The sequence below is a fragment of the Dipodomys merriami genome, unplaced genomic scaffold (assembly GCF_024711535.1).
Source record: "Dipodomys merriami isolate MVZ:Mamm:240054 unplaced genomic scaffold, mDipMer1.0.p SCAF_5, whole genome shotgun sequence".
In the NCBI taxonomy this organism is placed as follows: domain Eukaryota; kingdom Metazoa; phylum Chordata; class Mammalia; order Rodentia; family Heteromyidae; genus Dipodomys; species Dipodomys merriami.
The window spans coordinates 54422105-54444093 of NW_027206068.1; the positions used below are offsets into that span (position 1 = coordinate 54422105).

The window sequence follows — 21989 nt, forward strand, 5'->3', positions numbered from 1 at the left end:
GAGATGTGTGCCAACCTCACAATATCTCCGATGGGAACGTTCCTAAAATGTGCAATACATGCTGTATTTCTGCTCTATCATTTTTCACGGGTTTCAAAATGTGTCATAAAATATTATTGGGTCAGGGACCAGGCAGACCACCAGATGGTTGAGAATGATTTATTTCCTTGATTTCAGACTCCTGAAGAAAAGACTATAGGAAGAAAGCCAGTTCTTATCTCTGTGTTTACAGAATATGAAAGATAAAAGGCCCTTGAAGTTCATCCAGCCCAGATTCACTCTTAATTTAAAAATTCATTCTATAACACCAATAACGTGGTTATCTGACCTTGACTTTAATATTTTTAGTGATGGGACACTCAGTGTTTTACAAGATAACCTGTCTCTCAATCAGACTGATTTTGATGATCAAGGTCTCCTTCTATTGATTCAAAGTTTCTTTCTTGTAATTTTTGGCCCTTGGGTCAACATGCCTAAGTCTAGTTCCTTTTCTGAATTATGAACTTTGAGATAGATGAAGATATCTAAAATATCCCCCCATAGTGTTCTCAGCTTCAGATGAGGAATCACAACTATTTCCAGCTGTTTGTAATTCACTTGTTTCCCCTTTTAGACCCACTACTTCCTCCTGGATGACCTCTAGACATGCTACAATTAGGAGACATATGTCCTCTAGGGTAAAATGGAATTAAATTGCATTTTTTATTATGTATTAATTGTTCTTGGCCCACACAGCTACTGGATGATCCACTTTTGTAAGTCAACTATATATATGTAATTATGAAATATGTCATTATGAATATCAGCATCCATTATTAAGTACAAAATTATTAAGTACAAAAACAGTTTAGTAAACCACTACTCAAATGAAAGTCTATATTGAGAGAATGTATTACAGATGACAATGCCAGTTAGCTATTGGAAAGTCTTTTGAAAAAAGTATGAAAATATTCAAAGTGAACTGGAATATCAATTTGCACAGGCTAACATTTTGACTTCTTTCAGTTTTTCAGTAGTAGGTAACTTGAAAGTAAATTATCCAATTACAAAGTGCTATTAATGAAAATAATCTAAAGAAAACTAAAAATAAAATAAATTATAGTAAATATTAAGTTGAATGCTTTTAAAAATAAATTACACTTGCTACAAGAGGAAAAATATTATTAAATGTTAACTTGAATACTCATTTGGTTAAATAAAGTCAAAATACAGGGAATTCAGTCATAGTCAGACATTGTAGGAAGAACTTGTACACTTATCCATGCTTTCCTTATGATCTTAGTAATGTTTATAATCAGATCATCATTATAAATCAGTGTAGTAGAAAAATTTCCTGTAGTGTTGTAACACAATACTTTTCAAAATTGATTTACTACTTCTAAAAGCCAACCAATAAGAGTTAAATTCAGGCTGGGATTGTGGCTCAGTGATAGAGTGCTTGCCTAGCATGCATGAAGCCCTGGTTCGATTCCTCAGTACCACACACACAGCAAAAGTTGTGAGTAGCGTTGTGCCTCAAGTGGTAGAGTGCCAGCCTTGAACAAAAGGTTAGGACCAGTGCCCAGGCCCTGAATTCAAGCCCTACAACCAGAAAAAAAAAAACAAAACAAAACAAATTCATACTACCAAAAGTTGATAGGCTTCAAGTCATATGTCTATGCATGATTATATTGTTCTAAGTAATTTTCACTGTAGCTGAAAATCTACAATTTTCTGCAGTTAATACTACCCCAAAAATATTAAGTACTGTTTTTATATGAAATAAATGTGACTGCATCATATTTACTAATTGACCATCCTTCTATACACATGGCTCAATAGAGCAGTCAGCTTATTTCTAGAACAAATAATGCAGGATAACCACCAAAAGAACCTACAAACATTAACTCAACAGTGTTTTGTTCAATGAACTAATTACCAAACATAATATATTCAAAATGATAATAGTTTGAGTGCCCTTTCAGTAGTATGAAGGATGACAAAAAGGCGTTTTGCTCATTTTTTAAAAATAAACAAGCTACGTTACTTAACTATCTCATTAATTCTTGTCATGAAGTGGAATATGCCCTCGCCATTTATGGGTGATTAGTTTGTGATTTCCATAGCTCAGAATGGATCTTACTGGAAATATGGTAGTTGTAGATGGAAAGACGATGAAGTCACACTGGAGAAAGATGGCCTGAAATATGACTGGTGTCCTTATAAAAGGGGGGAATTTGGAGGCACACACACACACACACACACACAAACACACACACACAGAACACATCCTATGAAGAAGGGTCAGACCAAGGAAAGCTTCTCTAAGACAAGGAATGTGAGTGAAAGTTGTAAACAAATCAAGAAGCTGTTGGAGAACTGTATGCAATAATCTTCCTCAGAGTCCTCCACAGGACCAACCCTTCACACATATGGACTTTTCACACATATGGACTTTGAGCATCCTCTCTCTAGAACTGCAGTAACATTAATATCTGATATCAAAGCTACTTAGCTTGCAGGGCTTTGTTATAGCCCTTACAAGCTAACAACACAATTTTTAAAGTCCTTCAAAAAAAGTTTGAATATCCTTAATTGTGGCATATTTTTGCCCTTTGAGATAATTTTTTTAATTTTTATTTTTTTATTGTGAAAATACTGTACAGAGGGGTTACAATTACATGGGCAAGATAATGAGTACATTTCTTATCAAGCATTGTAACTCCTCCTTTGTTTCCCCTTCCCATCCCTTCCCATCCTCTCCCCGCCCCCCCCACCCAATCCTCCCCTCTACTCCCCCCCTCCCGCACCAAAGTTGTAAAGTTCATTTTTCGACATAACGACTTGTACATCTCATTGTTGCAATGGGTCCACAGCCAAATGCTATTCATATCTAAAATGTGAGTAAAATAGAACATGTCCATGGGGGGAAGGAACATTCTTTTAAATAATGAATTACAGCTTTTAGATTCATCAATTTACAGGATAAACTGTGTATATGCAGAAGTGACTTTGGTAGGCTGTCTAAAAAATGTTTTGAATGATAATATTTCCTGGGGAGAAATTTTCTCCTAATTTAATGTTCTTGGAATACATGGAACTGCCTATCTGTTTCATTATTATAACCATTCTCCATGTATGTGTAATATGCAATGTATATTCACATTATACTGTGGTTTTGTGATATACGAGTATTTATTGACAATGCACCTGAGGAGGGATCTCAGTCCTGCATCCCAAATTGCTTCCCTTATATCAACTGAGTCTAGACCTTGACTACCCAATAAAACTTAGTAAATCAATGAAGTTGTCCCCTGTATGCATGTCCAAAACATAAGCCACTAGTTACAAGTGACTGTCCAGTACTGCAAATGCAACTGGTGAGACTAAGGAACTGAAATGTTAGTACAATTAATTATAATAGATATAATCACATGGAGCTATTAGTTATTGTACTGCATAGTGCAGTTCTAAATTTTAATCAGAAAACAAGATTCCACTAATAATAGTGTTAAAAATTCTCTCTGAAAATGAATGAATAAATAAAACTTCTGCTAATAAGGAGTTGCTGACTATTTGGCTAATTATCTGAGAGTGCAGAGCATGCAAATTTCCTGGCACATGGTAGCTGATTTAAAATTCAGTGAGTATAAAAAATTTCAGAAGCTGAAACTGACATCTCTTATCATCAGCCAGCAGGGGGAGCAGTAGAGCAGTATGTAATATTTTCTCAGGAGAATTTTTCTTCTACAACTGTGGAGGCCTTAAAATATATATTCTACCCAGAAACTCCTGTGGTACCTGTGAATATCAAATGCCAAATACAGTACTTGTGATATTCAAATTTGGCCACAAAATCTACCTGTTATTGTTTTCAATGCATTATCCTAGAAAGAGGCAACAGAGTTTTGCTATCGACAATCCAGTTCAAATTTTAACTAGTTATAAAATTTGGTCTTCCCCACTTTTGTGGAAATGTGATTTGTTCATGTTTTTAGCTTATTCCTATTTCTCCATCTATGAAAGAGAAACTGGGAAGCCTTCTAGATTTACAGAGGAAAGGAAAATTTCACTGACATAATGCTGATTCTTTAAAGTTATTTTAAGAAAAGTTTAGTCTATGATGGGTTAGTGACATATGGCCTTACCTCTTGATAAAGGTCACTGAGATCTTCCTGGTGGGCCTGTTTGGAACATCCTGGGAATTCCCTGAGACAGCAGGAATCTGGAGGCCAGTCCATCTCTGTCATTTCCAGCCAGTCAGTGAAATACACCACTCCACAGCACTTAAACTGCAAAAGAATTATTGGAAACACTCAGGAACTACAAAAAAATTATTCATAGGAGATAGAGTTCTTAAATTTTTGAACTGAGACCTAATCTCATTTCTATCATCATTTCATGATAAGTAGATATTATCTGTTGTTGATAGAAATGTCATAAGAGGGGCTGGGAAGATGGCTCAGTGGTAGAGCGCTTGCCTTGCATGCCTGAGGCCCTGGGTTCGATTTCTCAGCACCACATAAGCAAAAAGGAAAAAAAAGCCGGAAGTGGCGCTGTGGCTCAAGTGGTAGAGCACTAGCCTTGAGCTGAAGAGCTGAGGGACAGCACCCAGGCCCAGAGTTCAGGCCCCAAGACCAGACCCAAAAAGAAAAAAGAAATGTCATAAGAGAATACCATGGGTAGCCACCCCATAATAGAACAATTCTAAGTAGTAATGTCCCTAACACCTCACAAATCAATCAGGCATGACTGAGTCTTTCTAACTCCAAATTCCTCTACTGATAATCATATAATGACATATTTAACACATACACTAACAAATTTAATAGCTGAAATTTTATCCATCATTATCTTCAAACTACTAGAGAGCAGTTATTCCCAACCAGTTATACCAACTGGTGCAATTGCTCATGGAAAGTTTCTATAATACCTGGAGAAAATTTATTTGATCACCAAGTTAACCTGACTTGTATTCCTTAACCAGTAAAGTTTCTATAAATTTTGGGAAATAAGTATAGGTTTCGCCAGCTAATTCTCATTCAGCAGAGTGATATTCTTGAAATAAACTGTCATATTCGGTCATTTCAATCTCAGTGACAGAGGGAAAAAAAAGATTGGCTTCCAGATTGAATAAAGTTTGATTTAAGAAAAGATAGATTAGCCTGGCACTGGTGAATCACACTTGTAATCGTAGCTACTCAGGAGGCTGAGCTCTGAGGATTCCAGTTTGACAACAGCCTGGACAGGAAAGTCTGTGGGACCCTTTTCAGTAAAAGCCAGAAGTGATGCTGTATCTCAAGTTATAGAGCACTAACCTTGAGCAAAAAACTTAGGGATTAGCAACTAGTGCCAAGGCTGAGTTCAAGCACCAGGACTAGCAAAAAACAAAAAAGAAAAGACATATGCCTTCTAAAACTGTATTTAAGAAAACTATACTTTCTCTTTTGTCCAACTTCACCACAGATTAGCAAAACCTTTCTCTGATTAAAATTTAGAAGCACTGCATAAAGACATGAGCAGGTTAAATTGAGAATAACAAACTCTCAGGAACAAACCTTTGCCCTTGGATAAAGGAGGGGCATTCCCCCACATAGTCAAAAGACAGAATTGTGTTTAGTCACCAAGATCTTTGCCAAATGTGACTTGCTATGCAAAGTATGTAACGTAAGAGATCAATCTGTACAAGATACACATGAAATCACCTAATATCACAATATACTACCATTTCAGTGATCAACTAAAATCAACTTTAAAAAATTATGAATTTCTCATGCACAACAAACACAAGGAAAATACTACAATATATATTTTTGCCTGTCTACATATCTTACATTTTAAAAGAAAAAAGATATCATCTTAAGAGTATTATCAATCCTAATTACTGAAAGACATGAGTGACACTACGAATGAAAAGCTATCAAATGATTCTAGCATTTCTCTTTTATGAACTTGTCCTAAAAGCCACAGATGTACCACAGACATCACAAACTAAGTCCTGAGAGTCGAGTAGAATGTAAACATTATACCTTAAGTCAAATGCTATTTGACATCACATATTATACATAATATACATAATTCATCACTCAGTACCCTTAAAACCACATATGTGGTTAAATGACTTCCCTTCTTAAGCCTCAGAAATGACTTCATTTCCATGTCACTCTTTTTAAATCTTAATGACCGGTGTCCTTTCTGCCTTGATGACAGAAGGCCGGCACTTGGAACACTCTGACTCCATCCCCAGTGAAACAGCCCATTTATCTGGCTTTGTCAGGAAATGAGTTGTTCCACAGAAATGACTTTCCCAAATAACTTAAACATATCATGTTCAGTGCCAATTTTTTTGGTAGTTTCATACATCTCAAAATATTTTTCTTTTATGTAGTTATCTTCCTTCTTTCAACAAAAGGTGATGATTTTTTGTATTAAAATATTTTCCTGAAACCTCCTTTAGGCTAAACTCAATATTTATACCAATGCATAACTATCTTCTATAAACCCTTCCTATGTTTTTGTCTCTGTTAATATTGCATTGTAAGATAGCTCTATTCTTGTTAACACAGTGTCAAGCTCGAAAATGCCACATAATCATCATTTGCTGTATGAAAGAAGAAGAAGAAAAAAAAAATCCCTCGCTGGGTCAATCAATTTTCCAAGGCCACAGGCCAGTCTGTGGCTAACATATTGATCCTAAAGCCTCTATTCCAACCAAAACAGGTATTAAACAAATGTCAGTAGGTATTATGCAAGAGTCTACTGAGTCAAGGTACATGCACAGAAAAAGCAATGGATGAGGGACTAAGCAAAGTCAAAACTTGACAAGCTGACTTTCTGCTCTATGACTTTCTTTGGAAGAGGATGTTATATATAGGCTAAGTTGTATCTTCTTCCTCCCCCACCCTCCATAATCAAATCCATATGTTGAAATTATGATCCCCGGTATCTCAGAATATAATTGTATTTGGAGACAGTTTTTTATGTATATATAGGAGTAATTAAGTAAATAAGGTCATTAGGATGAGGCTCACATATGAGTGATAGCCTTATAAAAAGAGGAGATTTAAACATGAAGAGGAAACTTTGTACTAGTGGTCTAACATAAGACACTTTGGAAAACTCTTCTAGGATGTTCAAAAGTCTTTACCAATCATTTTATGTAAAATTGTCTTAGGAGAACTTGCCATATGACAAGTCTAAAAGTAGCATGTGATCATTTGCAGTATTTGTACATTGTTCATCCAATGAAGGCCTCATCAGGAAAAAAAATATGAACCACACATTGATTTTTAACTCATTAATCATGATCTACTTCATAAATTTCAGAAAATAAAAAGCTCTGGACAGTAGCTGAACACATCTTACTATAAATTCTCTAATGTCTCATTGGATTCCCTTTGGATTGTTTTTAGTACAATTGCACAGACAACAAACTGTCAGGAAGCATTGAAGTAAACAGGAAATCTGTGTTACAATGATCATGTCACCATATCAACAATTATAAAGAGAGAGATTTGGAGATTGTCCTGGATGTGAACTTCTGCCCAGATCCATCCAGGAAAAGTAGCTGAGCAGGGAGCTGGCTATTAGCGAAGGTTCTCACTCTGAAAGGCTTCATGGCCCAGTGCCAAGACAAATCAAAGGAAACAGAGATACTTGATCATCTGAGGATATGACTCAAGACACAAGGAAATTACTTGTGAGAAGGGCTTGGTTTGAAACAAAATTGATGGTTAACTTCAAATCACCAGATTTTAAACAATTAAAAAATGGTCTCCATTTGCTACCACTGAATGCAGTACAATAGAATAGTTAGGGATGAAAAGTCACATGTTTGTTGTGAATAGCCACAAGCTAAATGAGATCAACTTTATGAATTTATTCAATCTAATGAACACTCTAAGAAGGTAAGTATTCTTAGTGTCCAAATTTTATAGATGAGGAAAATGAGATTTAAGGGGGTTAAGTAAATTACAGAGACTCACTGAACAGTAAGTGTTTGAGTTTGGATTTAAACTCAGGTCTTACTGACTAGAAAGGCCATGCATGGCACTGATGGTTTATACTGTTAATCCTAGATACTCAGGAGGCTGAGTTCTGAGGATCATGGGTTGAGGCCAGCCCAGGCAGACAAATCAGAAGTTCTGATCTTCAATTAACCAGCAAAAACCTGTAAGTGTAGGTGAGGTTTAAGTAGTAAAGAGTCACCTCTGAGTGGAGGGGAAATAAGAGCATTATTGGGAAATAAGGGAAATAAGACCATGAGTTCAAACCTTACTAGCAGTTTCAAGAAGAGAAAGAAGAGGAAGGAAGAAAGAAGGAAAAGAAAAAAAGGAGGAGGAGGAAGGAAAGGAAAGAAGGAAGGAAGAAAAAGAGAGAGAGAGAGAGAGAGAGAAAGAAAGAAAGAAAGAAAGAAAGAAAGAAACAAAGAAACAAAGAAACAAAGAAACAAAGAAACAAAGAAACAAAGAAAGAAACAAAGAAAGAAAGAAACAAAGAAAGGAAGGAAGGAAGGAAGGAAGGAAGGAAGGAAGGAAGGAAGGAAAGAAAGAATGTAAGTAAGTCAGTCAGTCATCATGGCCTTAGTGTATAGACTCCAAATTCCCAAATGAGAAAAGTCTATAAAAAAGTTAACATTTATAAATATCCTTAAGAATTATAAGAAAAACTTCTACTCACATTTAAAAATGGATGTTTATCAAAGAATGCTCATGCAAAATAAACTTCATATTAGTTTAGTAAAATGACTTTTAAGTAATGTGAATAGCCAGGTAAAATGAAGGGGAAGTGGAAGGTAGAAGTGAGGAGAAAGCCAAGCCCTGCAGTGACTTAGGAATTCCTCAACTAAGAATTTTGTGACAGTGCTAATAGAATCCAAGGCTATCATTTGCAACACAGAGTTACTCAAAGCAAAACTGTGAAAACATCCAGAGACACACGGAGAGCACTTACCTCTCTCTGAAAAAAATTCCAAGCATGAGTAAGCCATCGATATCTAGGTAACCCATAATTTGTCATTCTGGCTTTCAGAGTAACCATATCTGACCACTGTACTGGAACCTAGAGGTAAAAAGCAGAATATCAACACACAAACATGCACTCAGACACAGATACACTCCATATTTAAAATGCACTACGGATCACAAATACTGGTGATATACTGATTGGCAAAAACTGTTGTAAATTTATTAATGCTTGTCATTCAAACAATGACAGAGATCAAAACCCAGAAAAGAGAAAGGGAGAGATAAGAAAAAGATTGGGATAATTTTGAAATCTTATTACTAAAAAGAATAAATTAGTAGTAGTTTAAAATACAATACACACTGAAGTTCCTAAGCTTTTTCTTTGACAGTCTATGATGGTGATGATGATGATGAAGACGACTACTACTATTACTAATAGTACTACTATACTTAGAAATAAATAACACAACATAAAATACCCAAACACTTGGGTAAAGAATTTTGTCCCCCAAATCATGAGTTAATTGGGGATACTCTGTGCTCGTATGGCACAGTTCAGCGAACTAAGGTAAGCTCAAGTAACTCATTCTAAATTATTATTGTCTCATCTCCTTTGAGACATAAAATAAATTTAACTGAGTAAAATTTCAAGAAATGTATCATTTGAAACAATTCATATTATCTATAGGTTTTTATCTAGAGAAGACATAACAGGCAAGAAGTGAAAATTACAACCAAAGTCACGAGAAAACAGACTGATGTCAAGCCTCTTGATTTAGTTACTAGAACAACTTTTAAAATCTGACTTTCCAAGATAAATATAGGTTGTTTCTTTACTCTGACCGCAATCAATCTGAAACCAAATGTGGCAAGAAAACACAAGAGACCATTGAGATTCTGACCCAACTACTGGGCTCTGGCCCATAAAGCAATACAGTGATTGGATCCTTGTATGGAATAGCCAAAAAGCACAAAGCCCATTCTATGTGAAAACTGGCTTGTGCAAAGTTTGGCAGATAATAAACTTTAATGGCACTTTTCATTCTCACTGTTATTAGTGCAGAAGCAATAAAAATGTGAGCAACTTAAAAAAAAAAAAAAAAGACTGCTTTCCACGTCTTACTTTTAAACAGCCCTTGCCTTATCCTGGTGATGTAATGGGAAAGATTTGCACAAAAAAAAAACAGTAATCTTGGCTCAAATGAAATGACAGTGTGCCTTCTGAGTACCCTAGGATTCAGAAGCCATTGGTGACTGTGCCTAAACAAGTATAACTTCCTTCTAGTTCACGGTTTCTTAGAATTATATTCAAATCACTACATTTCCTTTCAAATGCTGTTAATTTATTGGTTTTAGTTCAGCCACCATTGGGGAGATTTGCGTCTTGCCACAGGATATACCCAACCCATTTTTAAAATCTCTATGTAATAAACTCATTTTGGGGGGGGAGGAAATCTTTTAATTACTAAACAGAATTAAAAAGCTGATGTAACAAAATCAAAAATAGATTTACTCTTTTGTTGCTTACATGTCATGGGTGTAATTTTACTCTTTGAAATCAGAGAAACTGAGCAGAGATGATCTCTTCATCACTAAAACACAAAAATCAAGTCCCCGGTAATTTTTTCACTTCCCTATCTATACAAAATTTCTAGAGGTGGTGTGCAAACGTTAATCTCAGGGACAGCAAGAGAATACTTGGGTAGAAATGCATACGTAGCTAATTAGAAATTGCCATGACTTCAACTTTTCTCAAATTCTCTCATTTTGCTCAGTCACCATTCATTGGGAGCATGAATGTCTTCACAGAGCTGCTCTGAATGGCACAGGCAAAGCCAAAGCATCCAAGCGATGGAAAATGCAGTGTTTCTGTTCATCTATAGTAGCCACCTAATAGTCAAAAACAGTTTCATAACTCAGTCTCCTAACAGTCTCTTTAATGATTGTGTTAGTGTCAGAAATGATGTCAATTTTATTACACAAAGGCTAATGTCTCTCTTGGCTCTGAAGCAAACAAAATAATCACCTTCTTTCTCTACTTAAGAGGTCCTGAACTTTCAAATGTTTAAAACTCACTGGGGAGGACCAGGTTCAGTGATTCATGCTTATAATCCCAGCTCAAGAGACAGAGATCTAGAGATAAGTGTTTGAAGACAACCCAGGGAAAAAATTAGCAATGCCCCCATCTCAATTAACAAACTTGGCACGGAGGTTCACATTGGTCATCCCCACTAAGTGTCAGCATAGGTAGGATGACTGCAGTTTGAGGTCTACTCTGGGAAAATATGGGAAACCCTATCCAAAAAAGAAAAGAAAAAAAACACCTAGAAATGACTAAAAGGGCTGGGGCATCGCTCAAGGAATAGAATGTTTGACCAGAAAGTGAGAACACTCAACCCCAGTGCCACAAGAAAAACAAACAAAGCAGAAAACGACAATAAAAATCTCACTGGGCCAGGTATCATAAACACAGACACCCAGTCTTCGCCCTCTCCCACTCTTCCATTCTGATTCAGCAAATCTGGGCAGGAATCCAGGAACGCACATTGTTAAGAATACAATGTAATGGGTTTCATTATTCTATTTTCATATATGCATATAATGTGAAAGAGGAATCGAAGGAGTGAATTTGATAAATGTGCATTATATGCTTGTATGGAAATGTCACACTGAAACTTTTTTTAAAGCATACTTAAAAAATTACCTTGCGTGAGTTCTACTGCAGATGGCCCAAGCATTATATGTTAAAATGCATCATTTTATTGAAACAGAATTGCTTTACCACATTTCTGGTGGAAAACTCTTCCCTACCTATAGCCATCAGTCCCAGACATGGGACTCCATGTTTGAGAATAAGTGCTCACTGATGTGAGCAAACCATGTAAATAACACCTAATGTGAATCAGCTAAGTGTGAGGTAAGATCTTAAGACTGAAACTGTTCTCTTCCATTCTACCACAGCGATCAAAGTTGCTACACTTGAGTCAAGAACTGAAAGGAAAGAGAAAAGTTGCTGCAGAGTTGTTCGCAAGCAGCCAAGTCTCAAACTGTGAGGGCAATCTGGAGTGCAGCAAATACATAGTAACTCTTTCAAACACATTTGTAGAAGCGGAATGTGGTTCCTGGTGTGACATACACACAATGCTGGCCTCCTAGTCACAAGCACCTCCAGTGGTTATCTTGTCAGACTCTAAGGAAGTGTTCAAGCACTCTCAAACAAATCACGTTGCACATGCAACTCTTTCTGTCACGTAATGAAGAGTTCAAAAGATTAATTTAAAACATTAAAGACAGACACCTATGAGAATATACCAAATTAAACACTATCCATTATGATTAGGAAAAGTGCATTAGGGGCAGAAAAGAAAACATTACTTTTTCCAAAGTAGCAGGCTACTCAAGGTGGTTATGTAACAAGGATGTTAAAATTAATAATCATATCCTTAAAGTACTGGATTTAAAAGATTACACTGAATATTGTTTTGGGGTTGTGGTCATATCCCACTTTGAACTCACCATAAGCTCCTGTTCATATGTCCAAACACCACAAGCCAGCTCTACACAGAAAATGACAAGTAAGCTTCCAAAGTACTATAGAAAAATAAGAAAAAATGTGCCATTATTATACAATCAAAATTAAGTGTGGTCATCAAAGACAATTAAATCTTTTTTAGTGCTGTATTTAACTCATGGACAAGAAAATAGGCCAGTTTTCAAGAGGCAGAATAGAAAAATTTTAAGAAAGTTAGACACACCTACAGATCTGACCTACATGCAGTCAGCTTAGGTAATCATTTTATGTCCTGGGACAAATATTTTATAAATAACAGTGCTTTCATTAGGCTAAATAAGAATTTACATTTTAAATAAGAATTTACACTTACATTTTACTACATCAAGTTTTCTGAGAAATTGTGCATAGATTCTTTCAAATTAAATAAAATAAGATCAACACGTTCAGCACTCTACCTATGATCATATTTTAACTCATTCTTGTAGGAAAGGGAAGAGGAGGTCCTTTGTTTTCTTAACAGAGAACAATAGAGAACAAAATCTCAACTACTGATGACAGTTTCAACTACATCATTAATTTTCTATTGAGAGAAAGGCACTTGGAATCTATTTGAGCATATCAGAAATTCCCAAAGGCATTCATGGAACAATTAAACAAAACGAAGTTGAATATAACATCAAAAACTGAAGTAAAGATGACAATCAGGATTCTAGTAAACAGACGAAAAATCATACAACCTCATAACAGGGGAAATTAGAACCAAGAGTAAATGGAATTTTGAGAAAATAAAAACCATGAACAAATATGGAGAAGCCGTTAAAAAGTACAGTAAAGTCCTTAGGGACAGAAAACAGATCCATCTAGCAAAGGGCAAATGATAAACCACCTTTGAAAAACAGATGAAGGGAAATTATGATAAACTATAAATAACATGTCAATAGATTTTAAATCTATCACAGGGACAATAAGATTGTATCTCATTAAAGTTTCTGAAGATGGAAAGTAATGATGCACAGATAAATAATCGTAGGACTCTAACTGGTTTGGGAAGGAAAGGCTTGAGGCTAATGGGTCGAAAACCCTATAAAAGACAGCAAAAAGGAGGAATAAGGTGAAGTACTGGATTTAGAGGGTGAGTTTGTAAGTACATGGAAAAGAATAGTGTCCAGTGATATAACAAAAGAAAACTGATTGGATTTAGACACTAATGGGGAAAGAAGTATCTCCATAGAGTAGAGAAATGGGGAGGGATAACTAGTTCCATGGGGAGATAAAAGTGTTCACTTTTTTTGAGCGTCACAGAAACGTATCTGAAACTATAGGGAATGTTGATTTGGAGACAGGTACCGAAAATGAACCTGGAAATTATCACTACATGTGGAAACTAAAATAACAATCTTTGAGAGCAAAATGATAGGACTTTAAAAATAGATAGGACTATCCCATTTTACAAATGAGGAAAATAATGCAAAAGAAGTGAGAATCTATCTGAAGAACGTGCATAGTCGATTTTGAAAGCTGGACCACTGTAGTAGTAGGAGTTCCCTTGGACAGTGATCCAGAAGGGCCTCCAGAAAGGCAATGATTAGACTGAGTCAGTGAGAGAACAAGTAATCCAGGAAAAGAAAGCATGGAACCCAAGGCCATCTTACAAGGTGAACAAAGTACTTCACACTCAGTTCTGACTGGTGTGTTGAAGGGGCTGGGATGAGTAGAATGAGTGCAAATAGATATGAAGGGACACAATGAATCACATCACTGTAGGCCAGGTAAAGGACATTGCATGTTGTTCTTAGTGTCAGGGAAAGCCATTAGCAGGTGACAAGATGTGACACATATTATACAAATAATTCTGCCTCTTTTGTGGAAAACAAGAGAAAACGCAAAAGTATGATGAGTGGTTTACATAAAAGCTACTGAGCTTGGATGGTAGCGGGAAAGGGGAATATACAGATGGATAAAAGACTATGAGCCATCAGAGCTTATATTCTGAGTTTGTTTACTCATCATTGCCAGGTTAAAAAGGAGAGTAATGAAAGGTAACAAAAAATTTAACTACCACTGTATTATTTCTATGACACAGTCTTTATTTACAAATATAAGTCCATCAGTACTAATAGTTTTAATTTCTTCTCTTCCTACCATTTTCATCTGAGAAATAAAGAATTCATAACTGTGTGATTTCTGAGACTTAGCTTGAAAATAATAACTGGTTCAAAAGATAAAGTAGCATTTTGTTAAGAGGATCCTATTTTACAGGTTAACTTTATTTCAACATTTTTAGAACTGATGGTCAGATACAATACTCCTATTAATTTCCAGGCACTTCCAGCATTTTATTCAAATGCTCAATTTTCTTACCTTTGATAAGAAAAGACCCTAGGGATATAGTTAAACTTTTAGGAAAAAATTACACTGTGAGACATCTTTGCTCTCTCAGATCCTTAACCTAAATTCTTTTCAAAACTGATGTCTTCCTAACAAGGAAAAAAAAATAAGATCTCTCTAAGGGTAAAACATGGTCATGGATGGTAATTATGCATGCTAAATGAGGATAGGAAATACCCTGACTTTGCCTTGGGGATAACTATGAGGGTTTCTGGACTGATTTTATATCCTTTGAAATTCCACTTTAGTCATCATTCTTATTTCCTGCCCATTGGAATCACTGGTGTGTTCTGAATACTCTGCATATCCCCAGCATAGACCTGAGGGGATTCAAGGAATCCCCAGATTCAAGGAATAAGTGTCATACTTAAGTAATTGCCAGCCCTGTAGATCCAAACAACAGACATATAATAAGAATAGGTATATTGTCACCTTTAACTGCTCAATATAATATCTTAATTATACACAGGAATATATGTGTAAAAGTAAAACATATACATCCAAAACAATCTTTCATTCTAAACTCAAAACAGAGATCACCAATAATGGGAGGGAAGGGATGAATTCCCTATGATTTGGGGAATCTCTTTTAACTCTGGGAAAATGCCCAAATAATTATATCCCTAATGTTTCTAATGGTTTCATTTGATGCAAGTTCTCCCATACAAAATAACAATACTGTCATCTCACCAACACTTAAGTGCACTGATTTGCTTAAGCTTGAGTTTGAAACTACAAGTTTCGTTTACATGCTAAAATGTTCTTGAAGTAAACTAAGTGTGTAACTTAATTAAAATAAAATTATTTTACTAATGATGTTAGACTTCATTTGATCAGCAGTGCAAATATACAGCTGAATCAATGATAACTAATTTTTTTATTGACTTAGCCTGAAATTTGCCGTTTTGTTATTGACTTAGCCTGAAATATCCAATCTTCCATCTCCAGGAACACTTTAAATATCAAATCCAGCCTTAATACCAAAAACCAGATCAACTACACTCACTTCTAAATCTTCCTTTTAAAGGAGAGTCATTAATTAGGTCATCTCTAATACTGTTCATTGCATATAGAATCATCAGTCATTGATTAAGGATAATATTTGAAGCATCTTAATGAGTGAATAGAATGAAAGTAGGAAAGAATACAACAACTCTACAGAACTTTGCTATTGTGTGAAGTGGGTAGTGGTACCATATTTCAATACACAGCTATCGGCAGTTTGGGAACATGATTGCATATCCTCTAGAGAGCGGTACCAGTCAGCATGTTTTACTTTCTCAATGCATGGGGTTTAATGAGGTGGCCTGGCCCTCTACAGTTGGGAAAAGAACTTTGAATTCAAAGTTAAGCTTAAAACCAGCTCTAAAATGAACTGCATGATTTTTCACAAATCATTTAACTGCCCTGGCACCCATTTGCCCATCTGTATAATGGAGATTAAAAAAGCTCTCTTCAGTTGTCAGAGTTGATTTGTTACTTGTGAAAGTGCTTCAGAAAATGAAATGTATGTTCTCTTGTACTAGTTGAGAAACACAATCTAGTATTGATTTTCTTCTCTTCTTCTACAAAGCCTTCATTCCCTGCAATGTGGCACCTTTTCTTCCAGGGCATTGTTCGGGACCATTTTACTCTTCTCTCTCCCTCAGAGAACAAGGATTTCCTCATCTGCCAAATTTTGGCCCTCAGTACCCTTGACTTTAAACCACATGGCTGCTTTCCCCACGAGTCACCATCCTTGCTCAGCTGGGCCCTGGCTGGCAAGGTCTTGCTCTTAAACATCATTTTATTTTCAAGGCCTGTCACACAGCAGATATTCAATAAATGTCAGTGGAAATAATGATCAGTTTACCAAACTGAAAAGGCCAATTTCAACATTTCCTTGGGTTTCACTGCCTAATTTGAACCTTGAGTTACTTGTTAACATTTGACTCCTTTTGATTTCTGCTTATGCATTTCTATTTCAAATTGTGCCTCTCTGTTTTATGTGTCTACTTTTGTAGGCTGTCATCTCATAATCCAATGTGCCTTGAAGCATTTGAGAGAATTTACACAGTTAAAAGAAAAGGAGTAATATGTACACGCTTTCCAGCTTCCCAGGACCTCACCACTAAGCATTTTAAACAAACGAGGAATGAGAAAATGTCTGTTTATACAAGGAAATTAGAATGTAATTATTTGCATTACCATTTTATTTGCTGTACAAAATTGTTCTGTACAAGGTTCCTTAAAATAGCTAAAGTCCTCTATTATAACTAAACTACAATTTGTGTTCTTCATAGCAGATTAACCTCAAAGCAGGTATTGATAAATATATATAAATATATTTACATATAAACATATAATATATTTATATATACAAATATATCATAAGAAAATTTGAAAATAGTACACAGCCTTATAATAATGCAATGAATTATAGATTCTTTATTAGATCTTTCAAGCTTAGAATAAATTCTTTCAAAGTTATTCCCTATTGGGCTAGGGAATAAAAACAATTAGATAAAACAATGTACATCAAGTTACTTTGGTGACTTTTTATTCCAAAGCTATATAAATAGAAGAAATGGACCTTGACATAAAATAAATCTGTCTTCATATTCTGGCTACTTTACCTACTAGCCAGATGATCTTGGGGAAACCAAAAGCCTTAATTTTCTTATTTTATAAAATGAGAATACCAAAACTACTTTGTACTGTTGGGTTTAGGATTGAATAAGATGCAAAGTCACGGTATTTTAGCCACTCCATACCTGGTAGCCATTAATAATCATATTATAGAACATGTTACAACATAGATTTCAGCAAGATGATTACCTTTCAAGTACCTCACTTACTTCTTTGCACACACTGTTTAAGTTATAGTTTTGAACAGATGTAATTATACAATTGGAGAACAAGAAGTCCAAAAGTCTTCTTCCTCCTGAAACCCTCAATGTCGCCCACACAAAAGAGCATCTAATCCCAAGAGCTATTTGGTAAAACCTCTTTCCAGTGAGACTATAGCTGGTATTTATCAAAATGTCTGTATTAGAAAACTAAAGCAGAATGGGTGTATAAAGGGTGAGGGAGCAAACTTCCTTTAAAAACTAAAGGATTGAAATCAATGTGTTATTTTAAAATAACTAGGATTGGCCACCAAATCCTAAGCATGGTTATGGTGACTAGCTTTTATCCATTGCAAGTATCTGAAAAGAAAGAGACATCCCTGGCACCCCACTTTCCCCTTTAAGCCCTTGGTGACTTGTGTGTAAATACATCCCCCAAAAGAGTGATATCTCACATCTGATGTAAAACTGCAGGTGTCAAAATTAATAGATGAGGGTTTATAAAGCATTTTCAGACATATAAACTTTAAAATATCTCCTATGTGCATTTTTTCAGGAAACTACTGGAAAATGAGATAATAAACAGAAAGACAATAACATGAAATCCAGGGAAAAGTATCAAGAATAAAGGGAGACAGAGGAAATGCCAGAATAGTAAAAGAACATCTTACGATGGCTACAGTTTAAACAACTTCAAATTGTAACAAGTCTAGGACATGAGAGAGCTGAAAAACAAAATCAATAAGATTACAAATGTATTTTAAAAAAATTGTACCAGGGCTTGTACCAAGAGAAACAAAGGACTTTTTCTTAATTTGTTTCTTTTTTTTCTTTTTCTGATGAATCTGTATTCTTTATGGTGAATTTATATATGGTGAACTCATGTGCATATCTGTGGGAAGGGAGGGCACAGAATTAGAGGAAAAGGCTGGAAAAGTACAGCAGTGGAGCATACACTGGATATTGATGAAAATGAATTATGCAATTCATGGGTGGGGATGGGAGGAAAGAAATGAGAGAGAAATGGGGGGGGGGGCCCACGGGTAATACAGCTATATGTCACCTCTAAAACAAGAATCATGTAAATTATTTGAAAAGAAACTAAACAGAGTCATTGATTCCAAGAAAAACAACCTATTCTTCCAGAAAGAAAATGTAAGCCCAGAATTTTATCTGGCCACACTATGAAAAGATTTTTTTAATAGTCATTATTGTATCAATACTGATCTAAACAAAATTATGTTGAGGTGGGATAAGAAATATGGTCAGAGGGAGAGAGGAAAAGGAGCCATGCCTTCATATTTCACAGAAGTCAGTAGAGGGTGATTCAACTAAAACTGGGAGAATGAGAAGAGATACATAAATATGTGATTTCAAGACATGGAAATAAATTCCAAAGGAATCCACTCAGACAAAACTGATAGCAGTTTTGCCTTTGGGAATTGTAAATGACAGGGTGAAGGACTGTTATATTTCATAAGAAGGCATTTAGCACTAAATTAACTCTTCAATTATGTGCAGGAAGCACTCTCATAAGAGTACAAACAAGAATGAAAGCAAACCATTGCACCCCTTCAGCCTTGACACCAAAGGGAAAAGACTAAGTAAAGGTTTTTAAATATCTTTTACACAGAAAATATAATTCTAAGGGCTGAAAATCAAATAGACCTCAGGGTTACTGAAGTTAAAGTTGATGAGATGCAACTGAAAACTTTGTAAATGATAAGGTACTATATTCTTTTTGCTAAATATACTTTCATTAATTCAAAGTAGGAACTAGTGCTGTAACAAAACACACAACAATGTCTATTTAAATTTGATTTATTGATTTAATCCTAAGTGAAAATTTGGGGTCTCTCCTGACACATTGTTTCTTAAAATCAGACATACATTCTACCTAAATGTGAATGAGTTAGATTATTTTCTAGCTCACTGCAGCCATTTCGGTTCATTTCAATCCCATTATAAAAGCATAGAATTCTGTGTCAAGGGCAATTCACTCTGTGACTGAAGCCTAGATTTATTTCTTGAGATGACATTTTCATGTACGTGCATAATCAAGTATATGTGTGTATGCATGCATAAAAGAAATGAAAGGCAAAAGTCAAGAGTATATATATATTCAATATATAACATGTATATGTATATGTTTATGCAGCTATATGTACAGATGTACATAAACATGTACATGCAGAAGTGATTCACTTATTATATTAGAGATTCATATATATATTTATATAGTTTACTTCCTCCCCAATTATGAAGTTATAATTCTTTCTATTCTTTACAAAAGAGAAAATGGGAACTAGACCCAACTAATCCCTGATTGAGAGGCAACAGGTTAGTAAGTATTTGCAGCACCCACTCTAGAGTTAGAGATGCTAGATTCAGATTCCAGTTCCACCACTTAGTTAGGAAGATCATTTAACCTCTCTGTATCTCCATGGCCCCAGCCATAAAAAAGAAATAACATAGTGCCAACCTCATAATATAGTTGGAAGAATCTGATGAATCGATATATGAAAAACACAAAAGAATGGATACCATATAGCACAGATTACACTTGTAATATTGTTAGTAGTTTGGGTGCTGGTAAGCAATACTTCATGATCCAATTTCCTCAGACTGAATTTTCAGTACACATGCACATAAGTAACACGTCTACACATGAGCATGCAAAGCCCTTCTAGGCTTTATAATGGGGAAGAAAATCCTAAAAGATCCTCTGTACCCATGTTTGACCTTTTCTACTTAGAGAATAATTTTAAAAATACATCAAAATTCTAAAGATGGCAAAACATCCTTTTTGTTCCCCTACCACCAACTGTGGCTGATGAAATGAGTTATCATGCTTTTAGTTACTTTGTCAAAATCCTTGACAAATTTCATCACACAAAAATCCCATCTTCTTTTCATTATATTCTTCAAATTAGTTTCTTTTTGACAGCAAAATTAATTTTGCTCTTACTTGAATTAAAATTTTTCATAATATGATGTAAAAACTAGATAAAGAATGAGTCCTCAGCAGTTCATTAAACTGAATATAGATAAAAGCACTAATAAACACCATTTCTCTCTTTCTATACATTTACCCATTCAAAGTTAACTGATCTCAGCAAACGTTTTAAGAAGGTAATAGTTGCTTTTGTAAACATTATTAAAGTAATTTTCCTATTTGTGCAAACCTGTTTCTTTCTAAGTTTTATTTCTAATGTAGGTCAATCTGATGAAAACAAAAAAGCAATCTTTCCTAACAAAGCTAATCAATTTAATGAGTGTATAGAACCTGCTTAGTCATAGAAAGGCACAGGAAAAGAAAATTTTAATGACAAATGGCACTCTTAAAGGAAATATATTCTACCGTTTGAAAACACTGTTCCATTCCATTTCATTAGCAGAGGCCTCTGGGATATATATAATCTAAACTGATCAAAGAAACCCTATATCAAGTCACCGCCAATGGACAAGGCCGTTGTTTTTCTATATAAATGTCTTCTACGCAATCTGTTTTTCTACATAAATGATAACTGAAATAGCATTTTTACAATAAGACAAAATTATGATGTTTTCCTTGAGTACATACCTATGTGTATTTTGTAAGCAAGTCAATAATTAAGTATTAGAGAACCTTGTCAGTAAGGATAGGTTTCAAAAAGGGGGGGGGGAAGTATACATACCATAAAAGTTATTTTGTCCTGCTACTCTTCTAATTTATAACTAAAAACTCAAGGGTTTGTTTCTTTTTTCACAAATGACATTCAACATGATTTAAAACCACCAATGTCAGAATTGCTTATTTGGGGGAATTAACACAACCTGTGCTATACCTCCCTTCCACATAAAAACTATTCCAAATATAATATACTAGACATTTTACTATTTCAAAAACACAGACCCTTTTGACTTCTTTTACATATTATATAACCAACACTTGTAATAAACAAAAAAGTTTGATTAAAGGTCTATGCTCACTAAATGATAAACAATAAACTCCAGTCTCCAACTTGTCAAATACTAAACTCTGCAAGTTTTCAGTGCTAAGTATCTTTATGACAGTTGTTTATTTTTCCTTTCTTAGTGATTGGAGGTTTAAAAATATTATATTACTTATAGTTAGTAAATAAGGGAATTGCAGTACCAAATATTTGTACAAGATAATGGAACAGCCACCCTTCTGTTAAGATTTCACAGGGTCTAAAATACTAACAAGAATATTTGTTGATTAAAATACATATACACACTAGCCCCTGTTTAACCAATTCTCAAAATAGTGTTACACGCTTGGTACTATATGCAGGTCTATCATTTACCAGG

The 21989-nt window shown here is 35.0% G+C and overlaps 1 protein-coding gene across 3 annotated transcripts in view; it reads right to left on the reverse strand.

The window, feature by feature from the left end:
* Tspan12 (tetraspanin 12) overlaps nucleotides 1-21989 on the reverse strand; it is a 57912-nt gene that overhangs the window by 14755 nt on the left and 21168 nt on the right. For all 3 annotated transcript variants that reach the window (XM_069996632.1, XM_069996633.1, XM_069996634.1), the window contains exons 5-7: nucleotides 12462-12536; nucleotides 8932-9039; nucleotides 4128-4271 (exon numbers count right to left, since the gene is read on the reverse strand). In XM_069996632.1, coding sequence (XP_069852733.1) covers nucleotides 4128-4271; nucleotides 8932-9039; nucleotides 12462-12536 — 327 coding nt within the window. The remainder of the gene's footprint in view (nucleotides 1-4127; nucleotides 4272-8931; nucleotides 9040-12461; nucleotides 12537-21989) is intronic.